We start from the raw sequence: 16,143 nt of genomic DNA on the forward strand, positions 1-16,143 counted from the left end.
GAGATATTTTTGTGGTGGGGGTGGGGGAGAACACTTGGTGCCCACCCACTTCTTGCCTAGGCCCACCCAAAATCTGGCTACGCCCCTTAGTAAAAAGGACCCCATAGTATTGTAAATTGCTTAGATCCACTTGTCTGGTTTACACAGTATAGCAAGACAGTTTTAATAAACTGCCTTTAACTTTTGAGCATTGGCATCAAAGCGCTGACGTAAGCGGGAAAACTCTTCTGCATCAGTCCCCCTGCCTCAGGTGGTGATAGAAGAGGAAATCCGTCCCAAAGGCGGATGCACGGAGTTTCGCTCCTCAATCCACCTCCAGTACTACAATGGGGGATGGGCAATGGGTGCTGAATCTTCCAGCGGTTTCCCCTCTCCCGGTACAGCGGCACTAGTAGTGGCCCACTACACCGCACTGTACATAGCCGCCGCCAGCCGCCCCGACCGCTTCCTGCAGCAGGGATCCTCCACCACCAGCCGGCTGGCGCTCTGCATGCCGGGACTTGTAGTTTTACGTGCTCCGACGGACTCTTCTGAAACTTGCTGCTGCAGAGGGCACGAACTACAGATCCCGGTGTGCTCCTCCGCAGTGCAGAGCCAGAGACGTGCAGGAGTTAGCTAGAGCCGAGTCGCCGACACATACAGCGGATACCGAAAGGTCTGGTCATCGAGCGACATCAGTCCATGCTTCCTGATGCCATATTTTCACGTTATCTGGGCTCTTTCTTCTCTCCGCTTACATTATAATAAGCTTTATGGGGACATCAGTTTCCTTTAGCTATTGTACTTGCCTGGCTTGGCTTATTTATTGTCGTCGTCATCGCTGTATAACAATAAAGCAACAGGTGTCCTGGTGCAAGAGTCAGGGCAAGAATAATATTATCCACCGGAGACGAAGCTGAGGTAAGTCACTTGCCTGCCCTGTTTATTCAATTTGTTCCTTTCTGTTCTTTTTTTTTTTTTTTTAAATAATTTCTCTAACACCACTTTTATATTCTTACTGTATTTTAGCAAGGGACGAGCTCTTGCAAACTATTTTCTGTCTCTGGTTGCAGTTGTGTCTGTATTCGGATGTGTGTGTCCTCTTCCTCTCCCAGCCTAATAGGTTCATAAGGGTCCTCCAGGGCCAACTTTAACTTTTCCCATTACATTAGACAAGGAGGAAGTCGACTAGTGTAGCAGCTTCATTGGGGGAGGGGAGGGGGGGGCGTCAGGGAGCAGCTGCAGCCAAAGTAGTGCTATAGGTTCTCTGACAGTCACACAAAAGCAAAGAATCATCGGCACAGACTTTTTGCACGCAGAGAAGGTGGTAAGTTTTCAAATAGCCATTTTACCAATATTAATAAACCAGTATTAATAACCTTTAGAAATTGCCCTCATTATGTAAGTGGACCTAAATTCGACGTCTGTTTTGTGCAGAATTGTTCTAGGAAGGATGATATAGGGATAATCATAATTGTTGAGTCTAAATGACAAAATCTCCAGCTGAGTAGGGCTAGAGTCGAGCTCAAGGTTTACCAAGGGCATCTTCTGTTCTTATAAATATTTTGAAATATTGGTGTGAGCTGAGAAAACAGATTTCAGAATCCAAAAGAAAGAGAAGAAATGTTTGCATTGAGTCTGTGATCTACAATTTGGGGTTTTTTCACCCTTGTACTGCTGCTGCTTGTCAGGCTTCCTTATCTGCTGTAAGGTTTCTTGCACTGTCATCACTTCTGGCTATATTGGTTTGTGCTGCTTCCTTAAACTGAACAGAGCTGCTGCTTCCAGGGTGGGAAGTGAGATAAGAGACTACAGAACAGGTGGAGAATTTGAAAGCACTGTGTAGTGGGGTATCAGGCATAGGTAGACCCTGCAGCCCTTAGGGGGGGATTCTGTATATGGTGCCTAAAAAAAATCCGTGTGGAAAACATTTCCGCCTAAGTGTATTCTGTGAGCGGCGCCAAGATTTAGATGCGGTACAACGGAACACGCTTAGTTGATATCCCAGCGCCTAAAACTACGTGCTTCCGTTTACATCAGTGAAAACATGGCGTAAATCCCGGCACGTAGATTTAGGCACAGAGGTCTGTATTCTATAACTACGCGTGTACATTTCAGAACGCCCATAACCACGCCCCTTTTTGTCTGTGCGCGTTAGAAGTTAAGCGCAGTGCATTACAGAATACACTTAGCGAGTTGTGCATGTAAATTCTAATTATTGCTAGTTAGTGCTCATCATTGTATGTTACGTGCTGTTATCAATGCTAATTAGCTTGTTAAAAAACAATTAAGTTACGCGCATGGTTATAGAATCTGCCTGGATTTCGGCGCAGAATTCTAGGCATGCTATATAGAATCTGGGGATATACGCCATCCTGTTTGGCTGAAAGGATACTGAAGGGGGGGAGGCAGAAGAAAGCGGGAGCAGATAACGTGACCAAAGGGTCGTGTTTTTGATATATTGCCTTTCTGTGATACTCTGTCCCTAGTGGGCTCACAATCTAAGCATTTACACCTGGGGCAATGGAGTCTTAAATGAGTTGCCTAAGGTCGCAAGGACCTACAGTGGGAATTGAACCCAGTCCCCCAGGTTCACACCCCACTGCACTAACCGTTAGGCTACTCCTCCACTCAGAGCAAGACTGGGGATCTGTTTGGCCGAGCATCTTCCTGATAATTTAAAGGCATTTTTGGGACATTCAGAGGCAGTCATGGGAAAGAGTTGGTCCAGAGGATGCTAAGAAGCAGGTGGGGAGGGGGGAGAATTTCTGTACCTCCTGACTGACATTTCTCTGCCTACTGTATCTCTTCAGGTTTGCAGCAAAATAACCATCTTCCATCTGTGCGAGCTGAGGTTGGTAGACAGCAGCTGGCACTCCCTTTCACTATGGAGACCAAGCCTGCTCTCCAGCTTCGAGTGTTTAATTTGAACTGCTGGTGAGTTCAGAGTTCAGGCTCTGCTTCCCGAAAGATGACATAAAAAGAGGTTGGGGGCGGGGGAAGGCAGAGAGTGAGAAGGCCTGTCTTCAGTTCCTCTTGGGTTTTTCCTCCTTTCTAAGAAGATTGAGACTAGTCACAGATGGAGGACATAGTTGTCCCAGGCTAGCCCTGATTCCTTGCCCTGCTTTTGGAGAATGATGGTGGATTATGAGGAGTAGTAGTGGAGTCCATCGGGATAAGATCCTGGGGCTGGTGGGCTCTAGTTCTTTGTACTTTTGAAACAATGTCATTAGGAAAAGATCACAGCTTCCGTGTGGGGGGAGTGTGGGTTTACTCCGGTGGTCTTCACTCCCAGTCCTTGCGAACTGCCAGTGGGTTAGGTTCTCAGAACATCCCAATAACGCATGAGAGGTTTGCATGTAGTGGAGGTAGTAGGCGTGTGTCTTTCTCTTATGCATATTCATTAAGGATACCTTGAACACTGTTGGCAGTTCTCGAGGACTGGGATTGAAGACCAAGAGTTTATCTCTTTCAGGGCAGGGTAGATTTGAATCTTGGAGTAGAGGAGTGTGGTAGCCGTGTTAGTCCACTCTTAAGGTTATCAATAGAAATCAAACAAAATAAAACATGGAAAATAAAATAAGTTGATACCTTTTTTGAAAGGTAACTTTAAAACCATACAAGAACGTAAGACCTTTGAAGTCAGAATGATTGAATATTTTAACACCCAACAGAAAGGACTTAACAAGGATCTGAGGTTCCTAGCCCATTATAAACCATAAAGCTGTATGTCTCTGTTGATCACCCCACCCCTCACCTATCCACACCCATCCTGTTAGAATATCAATGATATGCTTTGATACCCCCATCCTCCCACCCTGTCAGACTGTCATAGTAATGCTTGAATGTTTTCACTTATATACACTGTCAGCTAGCACATTTGCTCATTTCCAATCTGACGAAGAAGGGCAACCTTCGAAAGCTAATCAAGAAATGTATTAAGTTATGTCCAATAAAAAAGGTATCATCTTATTTTATTTTCCATGTTTTATTTTGTTTGATTTCTATTGAGAATCTTGGAGTGAAACAGTTGGTGGCTGTGTTAGCACCTTTCAGGACAGTGTTGAACCTTGAGATGATGTGTTCAGTGTCTCTCTGAGCCACATTGAAGGCAGGTGGGGTCTTTTTTTTTTTTTTACCTCATTTGAGCCCCAATGCTCAACACCAGATCAGCGTGTTGAAGGAACTCCCCCTAATGCTCAATACTAATTATATGCAAATTTAGGCACGCTGTTACTGTTGAGCATTTGGGAGTTTAGGGAGAGGATTGCGTGCGGTGCATGCATTCAAGAGTTATGCGTCAAGCACAGCTCTTAAGCGCACGCCCAGAATGACGGAGGGAAGGAGGAGGAAGAGCTGCCGGTTGAGTCAATCTTTGGGATCTGCACATGGAGTCCAGAAAATGCAACTGTCGCTGGCTTCAAGAACGGTTAAATACATATATATTTTTTCTGTTTTTCTGGTGGGGATTTTTTTTTTTTGGCTTGTAAAAAATTTGTATACATTTTTCAATTTTTTGAGCTGTGTAAAATGACAGGCAAAATGAAGCTGACTGCAGGGAGATTTGTGGTTGGTCAAAAGCTGAAGAGCCTGTATAAATGAAAGCAGAACTGCCTTCTGCTACCTCTTCTGCAAGCTTACACCAGCTCCGTGCTGGTGTAGGGTTTGCAGCGGGAGGAGCGCCCTTCTTTGGGCCCGATGAGCATTGGGGAGCAATAGCAAATGAGCTCATCAGCATGCATTTGCATACTCGTTGCTCTATTCCTTCCCGTGCTCCGGACCTCTGAACATCCTGCGTTGGTAAACGCTGGTGCCAATTCGGCACTAATGGCCTCTAGCACCTGCGTTTACTTTTGAGCATTGGGGACCTTGGCTCTGAGGTAACTTGATACCCTCATTCTCTCAGCAGATGTGAAATAGAAGCATCAGAAATTCTTTTATTTAGTCCATAATGGACAGAAACAGAAGGAAGGATACCCCCCCCCCCCTCCCAATGCCATACACAGCCTTTCTCCTGGGGTATCACATAGAATGAGAAAGGAAGTCCTACTTTAACACTGCCAAATTTCATTTCTGCTTACCAGGGCCATCCGTTATGCAAGCAAACTGCGAGAAGAGCGTATTAAGATGATTGGAGATTTCCTGAGCCAGGAACACTATGACCTTGTCCTCTTACAGGAGGTAAGTACCTACAGGGGCAGAAGATGGGGTCAGACTGAGTGAGATGGTCTTCAAAGTTCAATTAGTTCAGAGGTGAGCAACCTGTGGCCTGTGGGCCGAACGTGGTCCGCCATTGAATGTTTTTGCAACCTGTGAGAGCACGGGAAGTGCACTCAGAAAATGTCATGAACCAGAGTTTTGGCAATTATAAATACTGTATTTTGCAGATGTTTTCAAAATAGTCACTCTAGCTGTTTTTCCCCATCATTTTTAGCTAAAGGTTTACTTATTTATTTATCACAGACGATCTATGGAGCTCTGTGCATTTCCGGTTCTGCCATTACATAATGGTGCGGCCTGCCAGGGATAATCCTTGACATTCATGTGGCCCTCTGTATATAAAGGTTGCCCACCCCTGAGTTAGCAGGTGAGCTGTGGCTTTGAGATTCTAACAGACTGTATCCAGTACAGTGTATGACATTATAATCTTGGTCTACACCAAATATCTAATTTTTGTTTTCTGGGCACTTTTTGGTTTTAGGATTTTGGTGTTAACACTTTTTTATTTATTTATTTTATTGATTGATTGATTGATTGATTGATTGCATTTGTATCCCACATTTTCCCACCTCTTTGCAGGCTCAATGTGGCTTACAATATATCATGAATAGTGGAAACATCTCGGTGATATACTCAGAGGGGTTTAAGCAGGCAGGAGAAGATGATGCCCACTTAAACTCCAGTCATCGGGCTAGGAGGGAATATTCAGTGGCATTTAATTGGGCAGTGGCTCTGAATATCACCTTTGACCACTATGGCACTGTCCAGAGACACAGCAGACCTGGAAGATATGTGGGCTTCAGCAAAATTCAGCGCTGGTGCCCACATAAGAACATAAAAGTAGCCATACTGGGTCGGACAAATGGTCCATCTAGCCCAGTATCCTGTTTCCAATAGTGACCAGTCCAGGTCACAAGTATCTGGCAGAAACCCAAATCGTGGCAACATTCCAGAACCCCAAAGAGTAATGAGATTCCGGAATCATAACGAACAGCAAGATTCCGTGAAGAATCTCAAAGAGTAGCAAGATTCTGGAACCCTAAAGAGTAGCAACATTCCATGCTACAAATCCCAGGGCAAGTAATTGCTTCCCATGTCTGTCTCACTAGCAGACTGTGGACTTTTCCTCCAGGAACTTGTCCAAACCTTTTTTAAACCCAGATATTCTAACCTCTGTTACCACCTCTTCCGGCAAAGAATCCTAGAGCTTAACTATTCTTTGAGTGAAAAAATATTTCCTCCTATTTGTTTTAAAAGTATTTCCATGTAACTTCCTCGAGTGTCCCCTAGTCTTTGTACTTTTGGAATGAGTAAAAAAATCGATTTACTTCTACTTGTTCTACACCACTCAGGACTTCGTAGACCTCAATCATATCACCCCTCATCTGTCCCTTTTCCAAGCTGAAGAGCCCTAACCTCTTTAGCCTTTCCTTACACAAGAGGAGTTCCATCCCCTCTATCATTTTGGTCGCTGTTCTTTGAATCTTTTCTAATTCCTCTGTATCTTTTCAGAGATACGGTGACCAGAAATGAACTCAATACTCAAGGTGTGGATGCACCATGGAGCGATACAGGCATTATAGTATTTTTGGTCTTATTCACCATCCATGTCCTAATAATTCCTAGCATCCAGTTTGCTTTTTTTGGCCGCCACCGCAGACTGAGCAGAAGATAAGCAGGACCTCATAAAATGCAGTCCTATCTTCTTCGCACTGAACACTGGCTGGCACCTGTAACACATGAACCTTATTCTACCATAATACCACTTTGTGTTTGTTCTTTACCGTCATGGCGAATGCCTTACGGTACTGCGTAAGCCACATTGAGCCTGCAAATAGGTGGGAAAATGTAGAATACAAATGTAACAAATAATAATAATAACTTCTGGGTCCACCAAAGACCTGACTATTCAGGGCCAATGGCTGTCAGTGGCTTTAAAAATCACTGACCTCTGGAGGCTGAATATCACCCAGAGAATTCCTTTTTCAGAACAAATACAAAGGGCAGCGAACGTTAAAATCCAGGGCTGGTCTATTCACACGCGCGGGAGATAGGAACAGAGGATATAAAGCCCCTATGCGCAGAAGTAAACACAGGGGTTAGAGACCATTAGCGCTGCTCGTGTTTAGCAGTGCACAATGCTCAAAAGGCCCTACCGTAGGAAACAGCAAACTCGCCGGACAGCAACACCAGTTGCATTCAAATGTAGGCAAATGAGGCCATGTCATATCCCCCCCGCAGCTCTAACCCCAACCTCTTCCCTCTCTCTTAATTTAAAAAAAAAAAAACCTCCCCCCTTTCTGTCCCTGCCAAAGACCTAAAGCCCTGGTGGTCCTAGTCCCTTCTCCTTCTGGGTGCATCACCCCTGTGCAGGATGTAAGGCGTCAGAAACAGATGACCACACAAAGAAGGCGCCGGAGTCGACCAGCGCTGAAGAAGACTCTTCGGCTGACGGGGATTGGGGACCCCCACCAGCAAACAAGGTACCTGATGCGGGGCAGGGGGGGTTGCGGTTGCGGGGGGTCCAACGTGGCGGGGGAGGCGGCTAAACAGTGCCCTCTGGCTCTGGCCCCCCTCCCGCCGAGGTCTGGCTACGCCCCTGATGTGGAGTCTCCAGTTTCACCCAATATTGAAGAATACATTTGCTCGCCAGCAGGCACATTTTGCGAAATAACAAAATATTACCCTTGTGTCTGCTATGGTAGATCTCAAACTTGTCCAATGAAAGTTGTTCCACAGACTCCTCCAGCCAGAACAGAGTTGAGATAGTATCTAATTTTCATCCAGAAAGTTTTGTATGTTAGGGCAAAGCCAGAAAGAGTTGGTAAAAGGGGTTAATAGCATGCCCACATCTGAGGCAGAGGGAGGACTACATTTCTCCCCCCCCCCTCCCCCCCCCCCCAATTTGAAATCGAGCATTTTATTAAAAAAGTGGTGGAGCAGAACTTGGGGAAGGGGGAGCCCCTTTAAGAAATTGGTAGCACATCGCTGGGTGTGCCCAAAGAGGAGGAGCTTAAGTTTAAAGGGGAAGTTCACTAAATTACTGAAAAATATGTTCAGTGCCCCAATTGCTCCACATTTTAAAAAACATTGAGTTTGGTATACTTGCTGTAACTGCTTGAATTTGTATTAGTTTCTGCTGATTAAAATTAGTCTGCAGCTCAGAGAGATGGAATCCCTCTTAGTCATTTTTTAAAAGCTTTTCTTTCTCCCTTTTCCAGATATGGAGCGAGAGAGATTACTTCCGTTTGAAAGAGCGGCTTTCCAGCAGTCACCCCTTTTCCCACCTTTTCAAGAGGTACGTTGGAACACCTAGCACCCACCTGGGGCTAACCCTGCCACCACCTAGAGGGTCTGTCCCAGCATTGCTCAGGCCCACTACCACCTGTGCATGTGCTGTACTCTGGTTTACCCTTCCACCCGCCGGCTGGGTTATGCTTGCCTCTGGGCAAGTCTCCCACCCACAACTTAATTCCCCAGTGGTTTCTAAGGACACTGGAGCCACACTTCCAGGGGTCCCACAGTTCTTAGAAAGCACCCACAGAACCAAAACACAAACCACCAGGATTCTTAGTCAGTCCAGGACAAAAAGAGCTAATAAATGAATTGATCTGTTATCATAACAAGTTAAGAACAGTGAACGAATGAATAAGATGTAATTAGCAAATGATAACAGATAAATTACACAGGAATCAATATTAAACTAACTACATAAGAACATAAAAGTAGCCATACTGGGTCAGACCAATGGTCCATCTAGCCCAGTATCCCATTTCCAAACAGTGGCCAAGCCAGGTCACAAGTACCTGGCAAAAACCCAATTATTAGCAACATTCCATGCTATCAATCCCGGGGCAAGCAGCTGTCTGTCTCGATAGCAGACTATGGACTTTTCTGCAGGAACTTGTCCAAACCTTTTTTAAAGCCAGATATACTAACTGCTGTTACCACATCCACAGCTTAACTATTTATTGAGTGAAAATATATTTTCTCCTATTTGTAACTTTGTTGAGTGTCCCCTAGTCTTTGTACATTTGGAACGAGTACAAAATTGATTTACTTCTACTCGTTGTACACCACTCAGGATTTTGTAGACCTCAGTCATGTCTCCCCTCATCTGTCTCTTTTCCAAGCTGAAGAGCCCTAACCTCTTTAGCCTTTCATCATACGAGAGGAGTTCCATCCCCTTTATTATTCTTTGAACCTAATTCCCCTGTATCTTTTTTGAGATACGGCAACCAGAACTGAACTCAGTACTCAAGATGCGGTCGCACCATGGTGCGATACAGAGGCATTATAGCATTTTTGGTCTTATCCATTTGTTAATAATTCCTAGCATCCTGTTTGCTATTTTTGTCCACCGCCGCACACTGAGCAGAAGATTTCAGCCTATTATCTACATGACACCTAGATCTTTTTCTTGAGTGCTGACCCCCAAGGTGGACCATTATTCAGGAAAATTAACTGCTCATAGTTTTTGAACAGGGTCTCAGAACAGAGGTCTGTACCTTTCACACTCCCCCTCTGAGACTAAAGGTTTCCAGCAGATTCGATCAGAACCCAGAGCATAAACACTGAGGGGCCTCTGGCCAACAGCAGTGCAGGTTGCTTTTCCTCGGAGCTTAGACGAGAAGAAAGAACTGTCACTTCTGTAACGACACCATCTGCTGGCCGAACAAGGGAAATGCGCATCATAAAAAAGAGCTGTACAAATTACAAGCAGGAAAATTCCCTGTTTTGCCACAGTATGAAAATAGAAACTCTCTCCCTTGGGTGCTGCGTGCAGTCCCCAGCCCACAGTGTGTCTGCTGATGATTCAGAGAGATTTACAGTAGTTGTTTGGACTTTATTTTTATTAGATTACTTGCCTTTCCAAGCCCGAGCTCCAGGCGAAGTACATTCAGTAGGTATATTTCCCTGCCCCAGGAGGCTTACAGTCTGTTTGTACCCTCACAAAGCATCGCACTTATTGGGTCCGAGCTCTGCAGTTCCCAAATTCTCACACTGTTCTCTTGGAATTGAGGCACCAAATGGTTCAAACCTGCTGACAGAAAACAGAAATGCTGTATAGGCAGCGCCAGGGGCGTAGCCAGCCTTCCGTGGGGGAGGGGTCCAGAGCCCGGGGAGGGGGCACATTTCAGCCCTCCCCCCGGCGCCGCCCCCCCGCCGACATTGCCGCCCCCCCCCCCTCCCGCCGCGAACCCTCCACCGCTGCAGCCTACCTTTACTTTTGCTGGCAGGGGATCCCACTCCCCGCCAGCCGACGTCTTCTTCTCAGTCGCTTCCTGCTCTTCAATTTGTTTGCTGACGTCCTGCACGTTGTAGTGGGATCCCCCGCCAGCAAAAGTAAAGGTAGGCAGCGGCGGCAGCGGGTTCGCCGGGAGGGGGGTCCGGGGGTGAATCTGCGGGGGCCCCGGCCCCCTCAGGCCCCACGTAGCTACGCCACTGGGCAGCGCAAGCTGCAAGCCGTCAAAAAAAGGCGAGAGCGTGTATTTGGGGGAAAGAGTCGGGGAGCCCATTTGGGGTTGATGGGAGCCAATGCTGCAGTGGTGGCCCTACCATTAGTCCAGCTGAGGCGGGGGCTCAGGCGGCACTCTTCCCTTCCCTCCTCAACCCCCAAGTTTACCTTGGTTTTTTTTTTCTTTTCCAAAAGGCGGCAGTGGCAGCAGCAGCAGCGATTCCCATAGTCTGCCCTGCCACTGGCTCCGGCCTCTTCTCCCTACTGTGCCCGCCTCTTGATGTAACTTCCTGTTTCCTCAGAGGCGGGACGCAGTGCAGCAGAGGCCGGTGCCAGTGGCAGGGCAGCTTGCAGGAATCGCTTCTGCCTCTTGGAAAAGAATAAAATAAGGTAAACGGGGGGGAAGAAGGTTGAGGAGGGAGGGGGGAGATGCCAGACTGGGCGGGGGCAGCGGCAGGTTGCCTTGGGCCGCCCCTGCAACACTGGCACCCCGGACAGTGAGGAAAACAGGAAAGAGCACTGCCAAATTAAATGTGCAGTATTTAGAAGGCAGTCGGTGCTTTCCTGTGTATATCAGAAGCTGTCCTTATAATAAAAGAGGAAGGACTGATTTGTTAAAGATGTTATTTTCCAAAACCGTAGCTTCCTACAATGGGATTACAGGGAGATTCTTGAACAAAAATGCAGAACTACCTTGGCTGTCTTTCCTTCTGGGAAGAAAGAGAGGCAATATGAACTTCCCTTCCTGTCTTGCAGTGGTGTTATTGGCAGCGGGCTTTGCGCCTTCTCGAGATACGCGATCCTGGACACCTTCCTGTACTGTTATTCTCTCAATGGCTACCCTTATATGGTGAGTGTAAAACGTGCTTATCCACTGTCTAATATCAAAAATCAGAAACCCGGTCCTGGGTGCAAAAAGAGAAAGAGACCAAGAGCAGCCGTTGTGGTGTGCTGGGGGAGGAATTCAAGAATGTGTTGCTAATTTGGAGATGAACTCCAAGTAGCCATGCTTAACAAAAACAAAAGAAAGGCACAGCGAAGGTGACAAGATGGATGATGTCGATTAAACTACTCCGGGACTCAAAAAAAAAGTTCACAGCAAGAGTTTATTGATAAAGACCGGACTCGACACGAATCGTGTTTCGGCCGCTCTGGCCTGCCTCAGGAGTCCCTGTGTATTGATGTTCAGTTGGTCCCTGAAGAGACAATCTGAAATATTTAGTAAAGCCAAAGTACGCTCTGGCGAAGAAACGTCACTGTAGCACATAAGTACGAGCGGCACCATCCACCTTGTCACCTTCGCTGTGCCTTTCTCTTGGTTTTACCATTGCGGAGGTTTGTTTTCTTTAACAAAAACAAAACTCATGCTTGGTAAGTTTTGTATTTTGGCCAGATGGTGAGTGTTCCAGGACTGGGCCTTACCAACCATCCCATACCAGTACCTGTACCATCACTGGTAAGAACTGAGGTGTCTCCATCCAGGATTTTCATGCAGGAGCTAATGAAAGTCATGCTGATGGTGGGATCACAGGGAAAGTAGTGTACTGTGTGATTTTGGTATCTGTTTGGTCTGTGTCCTTTTTTTTTTTTTTAAACGCTATTTGAATATCTCCACTTCTTGTTGTTCTTTTCAGATTCAGCACGGAGACTGGTTCTGCGGCAAATCAGTGGGTTTGCTCATTTTGAACATCAGGGACATGGTTTGCAATGTTTACGTCACACACGTAAGTGAGCAGCAAAATGGGGGAAAAGAAGGAAAGAGATTCAGGACGCAATTCAGAGAAGGTTGCCGAAACCTAGGAGCTAGGATGCTACGCTCATTTCAAATTCTGTATTGGCAATTACACACGTAACTTCTGTTATAGTAATACTAGCGTAGGTGGACTTTTTCACACCAGCGTTTAGGCATGGCCTGCTTACGCTGATGTAAATGACCGGTTGCCATTTTGCATGTACCTGACATTATTCTAGAATCTTAGCGTGTACGTGCTATCCACACCTGCCTGCTGTTACGCACGGTAGATTTTCAGCACTAAGTGGTCCTTTTACTAAGCTGCGGTAAAATGGGGCCTGCATTAGCGTCAGTGCATGTTCTTAACTACTACTACTTAACACTTCTATAGCGCTACAAGGCATAAGCAGCGCTGTACACCATACATGAAAAGATAGTCCCTGCTCAAAGAGCTCACAATCTAAATATGGAATGTTGCTAGTGGAATAGCAACATTCCATGTAGAATCTCAAATAGTAGCAACATTCCATTTAGAATCTCAAGTAATAGCAACATTCCAGAATCTCAAATAGTAACAACATCCCATGCACTAACCACTAGGCTGCTCCTCCACTAGCAACATTCCATGTAGAAGCCTGCCCTTGCAGATCAGCAATGCGGCTGCGTAGGCTTCTGTTTCTGTGAGTCTGACATCCTGCACGTACGTGCACAGAAGCCTGCGCGGCCGCGTTGCTGATCTGCAAGGGCAGGCTTCTACATTACTACTACTACTTATCACTTCTATAGCGCTACAAGGCATATGCAGTGCTGTACACCATACATGAAAAGACAGTCCCTGCTCAAAGAGCTCACAATCTAAGTAGGACAGACAGACAGAACAACTAAGAGGTAAGGGGAATTAAAGAGAGGAGGGGGATAAAAGGTACAGGCAAGTGAGCAGTGGTTAGGACTCAAAAGCGGCGTCAAAGAGGTGGGCTTTAAGCTTGGACTTGAAAAAGGTTGTCTCTCTTCTTTTTTTTTTTTTTTTTTTTAAATAAATGGTTTTGCGGTATGTGAGCCAGGGCTCTTGTGCTTACCTCCGGGTAAGCACCAGTGCTGCAAAAATAAAAAAATATTTTTGTAGCGCTGGAAATGGAAAATACCGCCAGGCCCCTGCGGTAGCCTGGCAGTAGTTCCTATTGCCGCTCATGAACCCTTTAGTAAAAGGGCCCCCATGTTTCTATATATTGACCAATGGGCCGATCTTCAAACATAACACCGGCACTGGCAGTTTTGATGTTCTTTTGGAAGTGGAAGAAAGCCTATGCAAGCCTGTAAGCACCAGTGTTAAGAAATAAGTGTGCATGAGTCCGAGCAAACTCAAAAGTGAAAGTACACATTGGCGCCTGTTTCCTGCGCTTAAATATAAGCCTTCCAAAAAAAAAAAAAAATTGAAGAGCTGATACTTAAAGGCGCTAATGTGTGCTTTGCTTTTGGGTTTGAGGCGTCTTAGAGAAGGCGCTTGTCCAGTAGCGACAGCGTACCACAGAGTTCGCTACCAGCTCATTTTTTTCAGAAGATTGTTACGTCTTCCAGAAATTATTTAAGCAACAACATACAGGGACTCCTGAGGCAGGCGTGAGCGGCCGAAACACGACTCGGGTCCAGTCCACGTTTTAAGAATTAAACTTATGCTGTGAACTTTGTAGAGTCCAGTAGAAGTTTTTTGCCATCATCTTTTCTGTCTCCTTCGCTGTGACTTTTTCCTTTCGCTTTTGGGTTTGCCTGCCGCATGCGCACAACAGCTCATTTGCCCACTTGCCAGGCACGTTCTCCCCCCCCCCCCCCCCCCCCCCACCTTGCTTTTACAGTGCGCATATAATTTGAATACTGTTTCCTTTGAGCATTGGCAGCTGTGGGTTCTGTGCTGTTGGCTTTATTGCGGGAGTTTTGCGCCTCGGCCTGCTTGTGCAGTTAGAAACATGACGGCAGTCTGCCCATCCACAGCAACCACTTTCTCCTCCTATCCCTACGAGATCCCACGTGTGTCACACGCTTTCTTAAATTCGGTCAAATTCGATTCAAGGCTGGTCTTCTGTACCGCTAAAATCCCCATTAAGGTTTCAGTGTGGTTTACCACAGTTGGGATCAAATTAGGTAGAGACACGATAGCCTGAGATAAGAATGGGAGGGTTATCGGAAGGCTTCGTGGCATGATGGTGTAATGGAAAGTCAGGGAGGAGTTTTTGGGAAGAGAGATGTTTTTAGTTTCCTTCTAAAGCTAAGGTAGGGGGTTCGTCTGTTCTGATTGCAATTGGTAGGAGATTCCAAAGTGAGATTCTGGCTACCGAGAAGAGCGAGTTAAAAGTCTTGCGGAATCGAGTGTCTTTGAAAGACAAAGAAGGTAGGAACAGTTGTTCTGTTAAGTCGCTTGGACTAGGCCAGGTGTAGTAATGTGATGCTGATCAGTAAGTTGGAGGTGATACTGTGTAGGATTTGAAAGATGATGCAGGCAGCTTTGAACTTAATTCGATCAGCTACAGGGAACCAGTGCAGTTTAGTTAGATATGCAGAGACACCGTCATACCTGTTTAGTTTGAGGATCAGTCTTGCTGCCGTGTTTTGTAATTATTTGAAGTTTTCTTAGATAGTGTGATCTGATGCCGAGGAACAGAATATTACAGTAGTCAATATCTACTATAATAAAACTCACCCTCAACATTCTGAAGACAACGTTCTGAAGTCACTCAGTCACTCACTGAAGGGTTCATGGATTCATGGTGGTGAAGCCACAACACTGACCATGTCTCTCTGCCCCGCCCTCGCATGACAGACCAATCAGAAAAAACACCCTCAACATTCTGAAACACAAAGGACCATCACAACACCGTTCCCAGGCAACACTAGGCAACGTAAGACGGACCAATCAGAGGAAACTACGTGACAATAAGGGAGGAGCATTCCCCAGCAGAATGGCTCATTATCTGTGCAGCACAGAGAGCACAGAACCACCGCTGGAACGAGAGAAGAGTATTCCTGCTGTGGGTATGTGCAAAAATAGACTGGGGGAGGAGGGGGGAGAAATTTTTAAATGCCTAATGCCAGTACTGATGAGTGCCAGAGGGCCTATAGCACAGACTATATTTGGGATCGCTTGACATGGAGTCAGAGGAGCCGGAAAACAACGTGCCCGTCACCATCTGGGACGTGGGCGAACAGGACAAGCTGCGGCCCAGCTGGAAGGATTACCCGCGACCCAGCCAGCAGCAAACAGCGACCAAGGAAGGGGGAGGAGGAGTACTTCCCTGCCTAGGAATCGCTGGAGACTGGCTGCCAAACTAACGAAACAACCGCACACCGACGCACCACCTCCATCATTCGAAAGGCATCCACTCTTTCTTCAACAGAAATGCAAACTAATAATACAAAACAAACAAAGAATACATGGTTTCTCAGGCGGCTGCAGGTAACTCCCCACCCCCTTCCTCGTCCCCTTTTGCCGAAGCAGCCAAGGACGTGCCCAACCATCCTCAGCCTCAGGCAAGCTGTCTCCCACCTCGGGGATTCTCCGAGCACCCGGAAAAAGACGGCGCTGATTCCTGCAGCGCATAAATGTTCCAGCATTCCCCTGCAACCGGCCTGAAATGGACCAAACATACCGGATCACCCCCCGACGGCCGGAGACCGTGCTCTTCTCCCTTCCGCCAACTTAAAACAACCATCCCCGTCCTCAGGCAAGCCGTCACCCACCTCCAGGATGCCCAGAACCCCAGCC

The 16,143-nt window shown here is 46.5% G+C and overlaps 1 protein-coding gene across 1 annotated transcript in view; it reads left to right on the forward strand.

Annotated features, from left to right (window-relative positions):
* The first annotated feature begins 267 nt into the window (after positions 1-267).
* Positions 268-16,143, forward strand: part of SMPD2 (sphingomyelin phosphodiesterase 2) — a 29,640-nt gene continuing 13,764 nt past the window's right edge. Inside the window, exons 1-6 of the mRNA XM_030221861.1 lie at positions 268-900; positions 2,793-2,916; positions 5,064-5,160; positions 8,421-8,497; positions 11,414-11,507; positions 12,292-12,381. Of these exons, the coding sequence (XP_030077721.1) occupies positions 2,867-2,916; positions 5,064-5,160; positions 8,421-8,497; positions 11,414-11,507; positions 12,292-12,381 (408 nt within the window). The 5' untranslated portion in view covers positions 268-900; positions 2,793-2,866. The remainder of the gene's footprint in view (positions 901-2,792; positions 2,917-5,063; positions 5,161-8,420; positions 8,498-11,413; positions 11,508-12,291; positions 12,382-16,143) is intronic.

The sequence above is a fragment of the Microcaecilia unicolor genome, chromosome 12 (genome assembly GCF_901765095.1).
Source record: "Microcaecilia unicolor chromosome 12, aMicUni1.1, whole genome shotgun sequence".
Lineage (NCBI taxonomy): Eukaryota > Metazoa > Chordata > Amphibia > Gymnophiona > Siphonopidae > Microcaecilia > Microcaecilia unicolor.